At 35.1% G+C, this 3,954-nt stretch overlaps 2 protein-coding genes across 2 annotated transcripts in view; one reads left to right on the forward strand and one right to left on the reverse strand.

The window, feature by feature from the left end:
* Window positions 1–1,257, forward strand: part of LOC107691868 (inactive ubiquitin carboxyl-terminal hydrolase 53-like) — a 39,471-nt gene extending 38,214 nt beyond the window's left edge. The window contains exon 16 of the mRNA XM_016490692.1: window positions 289–1,257. Coding sequence (XP_016346178.1) covers window positions 289–368 — 80 coding nt within the window. The 3' untranslated portion in view covers window positions 369–1,257. The remainder of the gene's footprint in view (window positions 1–288) is intronic.
* Window positions 1,258–2,049: 792 nt separating this feature from the next.
* The window catches only part of frem1a (Fras1 related extracellular matrix 1a), a 61,091-nt gene continuing 59,186 nt past the window's right edge, over window positions 2,050–3,954 (reverse strand). Inside the window, exon 37 of the mRNA XM_016490672.1 lies at window positions 2,050–2,482. Coding sequence (XP_016346158.1) covers window positions 2,283–2,482 — 200 coding nt within the window. The 3' untranslated portion in view covers window positions 2,050–2,282. The remainder of the gene's footprint in view (window positions 2,483–3,954) is intronic.

Genomic DNA, 3,954 nt, shown 5'->3' on the forward strand with positions numbered 1-3,954 from the left:
TGTGTGTGTGTGTGTTTTATTTTAGTAGTAGTAGTGTTATTATATAGTTTTTCAAAAAACTGTCATGTGTTACATAATTGTGCAAAATAAATTGGGAATAATTTAATGTAATTTTTTTTGTAGTGCCTACTACTCTGTTGCTATTTATCTTAATTTAGACATAGTCTTGTATCATTGGTGACTCATTTCTAGCATTACTATTTAGTGCGAGTCCCTTTCCTAATTCCATTAGTCTGGTAATACTGTTCAAATGATAACTCGCTGTTAATTTTTATGTTTGTTTTTCAGTTCATGCTTCCGGTAATAAACCCACTGCTAAATGGAACCCAGTTTCAGTGAAAGGACTGGATGAACACGGCTTTCTCTGACAGCAGATCTCAAGCTATCACAGCACTCTGCGTGAGTGAATGCTCAGCGGCCTTCCCCTGAAGATGTGTGTTTGTGTAGTATGCATTCAGACACAGTGCGTGGCAGTATCCGACTTTACATTTGCACATTTTTAAGCCAAAAGAGAACAATATTACGTAACTTAGAAGACAAAATTCCAAAACACTTCTTTAGGCTTAAGGATATTTGATGTAACTTAAGACTAACAAAACTAACAAAAAATACGACTGATTGTCCAATGACAGTTTGCCCGAAATATGATAAAGTGCTTTAGTTGGTTTGGAGGGATGTGTTTCTGTTCACTGCTTCTGATTTTCTCTGTTTTGATTGTTTGTGGAGGAAGGAGCTGTATTTTCAGAAGGTGAAGCTGCTAAATGTGAAACCATTCCTGTCTTTAGTAAGAACTGCTTTTGAAAAGCAAAATTAAGCTTAATGTTTGATGGCCTTTTTTGTTGGTTTAGGTGTGTGACGATATCTCTTTTTTTTATTATTTAGTCCCTCATCAATTATTAAAAATGCTTTCACCCTTTTATTATGTCAAGGTCAGTTTTCGACCAATGTGCACAAAAATTATAGAGAAGACACTGGAGATTAAATTGTTTGGTCATTTATAAGTAAAAAGTGGAATTTGACGTTATTTGGGCTCATCTAAATATGTTTTCTTTTCATATTTGGAACAAGACAAGTTGTACATTTTGTCATTATTTGTATGATGTTTTGTATATTGCTAGGCAGAACACACTGAATAGTGCCTTATTTTGTATGTAAAGATGGGATAACGGTGTTTTTATTTGTAAAATGTTAACTTTCTAAATTCTTTTATAATGTTGTAGTTCATTTTGGTTGAGAACTTTTAATAAACTGATTTATTTAAGCATAACATGATGGTTGCCCAATTTGTGAATGTTTAGACTACCATTCAGTGAGATTTTAATGCTTTTATAAGAAGTCTCTTCTTATTATAAAATATTATTATCATTTGAAATAACTGTTTTCTGTTTTAATATGTAAAATGTAATTTATTCCTGTGATGCAAAGCTGAATTTTCAGCATCATTACTCACATGATCCTTCAGAAATCATTCTAATATGCTGGTTTTATGCTAAAGAAACATTTCCGATTATCGTTATTTTTGGAAGCAGTTGTGTTTAATATTTCTGTGGAAACCATGGTAACATTTTTGAAGATTCTTTGGTGAATAAAAAGAGAACAGCATTTATTTGAAATGGAAATATTTTGTAACATTATAAATGTCTTTACTGCCAATTTAATGTTGAATAAACTCAACTCAAACTTTAGCATGGTAGGCATTTTTTATTTTTAAAAACACTATCAAAGTAAATATAGATTAACATATGTTATAAGAGCTCTATGCATACAATTTTTTTTTTTTTTTTAAAGATTTACTTTTTTTACAACAACACGGGATGTATATATTCAATCTCTGGCAATTATTAGCAAAAATTTGCAGACAAATCAAAATGATAGAACCTCAATTTCAGATGTCACGTGTATTGTTTTTCATTAGAAAAAAATTATGCTAACTAAAAAAATTATACATATAAACATCATAGCTAGAAAAAAATCTAAAAGACCCCATTCCCATAACATACAGAGCACATACAGTAATAAATACATATATAATACAAATAACATTGAGTAGCATACATTTACATTATAACACATGACAGTCCTCTGAGTTACAGAAGATGTTTTGTGATCATGTCACCCTTGGGCTTGGAAACAGTTGTTAATGTGGCTGTTCTATTCTGTTTCGAGTCTGAAGTGCATGAGCAGACAACAAACCACAGTCCAGCACGGTCACATCATGATTAGCATGTGCACTAAGTAGTAGAGATGTCGTGTGCTCAGGTTATGTGCAGCTGTGACTGAACTCACATTTTAACGTGACACACATAGCGGTGTGCCTTTCCTTTCTTACAGTCTCGTATCTGCCATTTCGTCTTCCTCCAGACCAGGACGCACCTCCTCGTTCCCTTCCTGTTTTTAGGAGGGCTGTGCCTCCAGTTGGTGTAAGTGACAGGCTCTCCACTCACCCACTCCCAGCGGCCTTTACTGTCACGATCATTCAGACCTGTCATTACACAGAGAGAGCGACCAGTTCATGTTTAACCCTTTAAATCCTACCGGGTCACACTTTAGCTTGGGGACTGCGCAAAGAAAACAAAAATAACAACTTTATTCCGCATTTTCGTCTCTACTGTGTCACTTTGGACGTGCATTCACGACAGTATCATGACGCGAGCGTGTGGCGGCGCAGATCGCTGGCGTCATGATACTGTCGTGAACACACGTCCAAAGTTACGCAGTAGAGACGAAAATGCGGAATAAAGTCGTTATTTTTGTTTTCTTTGCGCAAAAAAGTATTCTCGTAGCTTCGTAACTTTACAGTTGAACCACGGATGTCACACGGACTACTTTGTCGATCATCTTGGTAACAGTATAATGACGCGAGCGTGTGGCGGCGCAGATCGCTGGCGTCATGATACTGTCGTGAACACACGTCCAAAGTTACGCAGTAGAGACGAAAATGCGGAATAAAGTCGTTATTTTTGTTTTCTTTGCGCAAAAAAGTATTCTCGTAGCTACTACTTTGTCGATCATCTTGGTACTTTTCTGGACCTTGAATGTGGTAGTTACCTTGCTGTCTATGGGAGTGTCAGAGAGCCCTCATATTTCATCAAAAATATCCTAAAATGTGTTCCGAAGATAAACGAAGGTCTTATGGGTTTCGAACAACACAAGGGTGAGTAATTAATGACAGAATTTTCATTTTTGGGTGAACTAACCCTTTAACTACAATTTTGCCTCAATAAATTCCTTATTTGCTGCTTATTAATAGTAAGTTAGTTTAGGTTTAGGTATTGGGTAGCATTAAGGGATATAAAATAAAAAATAAAGCATTAATATCTGCTTTATAAGTACTAATAAACAGCCAATATGCTAGTAATATGTATACTAATAAGCAACTAGTTAATAGTGAGAATTGGTCCCTGCGTATTACCTCCTACAGTATCATAATTGATACTCAAAGGCCTCTAAATGATCTACATGATCATAACTTTGCTACTACACGCCTTCTGTCGTCTGACTGGTAGTTTATACTATTTTAGCAACTTTTTAAAGTATAATTGTGAAAATGTCCACCTTCAGGTCATGGTCATTTTTATAAAGTAAGCATAACATGGTTGCCCAATTTGTGAATGTTTAGACTACCATTCAGTGAGATTTTAATGCTTTTATTAGAAGTCTCTTCTTATTATAAAATATTATTATCATTTGAAATAACTGCATTTTTGCAAAAAAGAAAAACTGAAATATCACATGGTCCTAAGTATTCAGACCCTTTGCTGTGACACTCGTGACACTCATTCAGGTGCTGTCCATTTCTTCTGATCATCCTTGAGATGGTTCTACACCTTCATTTGAGTCCAGCTGTGTTTGATTATACTGATTGGACTTGATTAAGAAAGCCACACACCTGTCTATATAAGACCTTACAGCTCACAGTGCATGTCAGAGCAAATGAGAATCATGAGGTCAAAG

The sequence above is a fragment of the Sinocyclocheilus anshuiensis genome, unplaced genomic scaffold (assembly GCF_001515605.1).
Source record: "Sinocyclocheilus anshuiensis isolate Anshui unplaced genomic scaffold, SAMN03320099.WGS_v1.1 scaffold206, whole genome shotgun sequence".
Classification (NCBI taxonomy): domain Eukaryota; kingdom Metazoa; phylum Chordata; class Actinopteri; order Cypriniformes; family Cyprinidae; genus Sinocyclocheilus; species Sinocyclocheilus anshuiensis.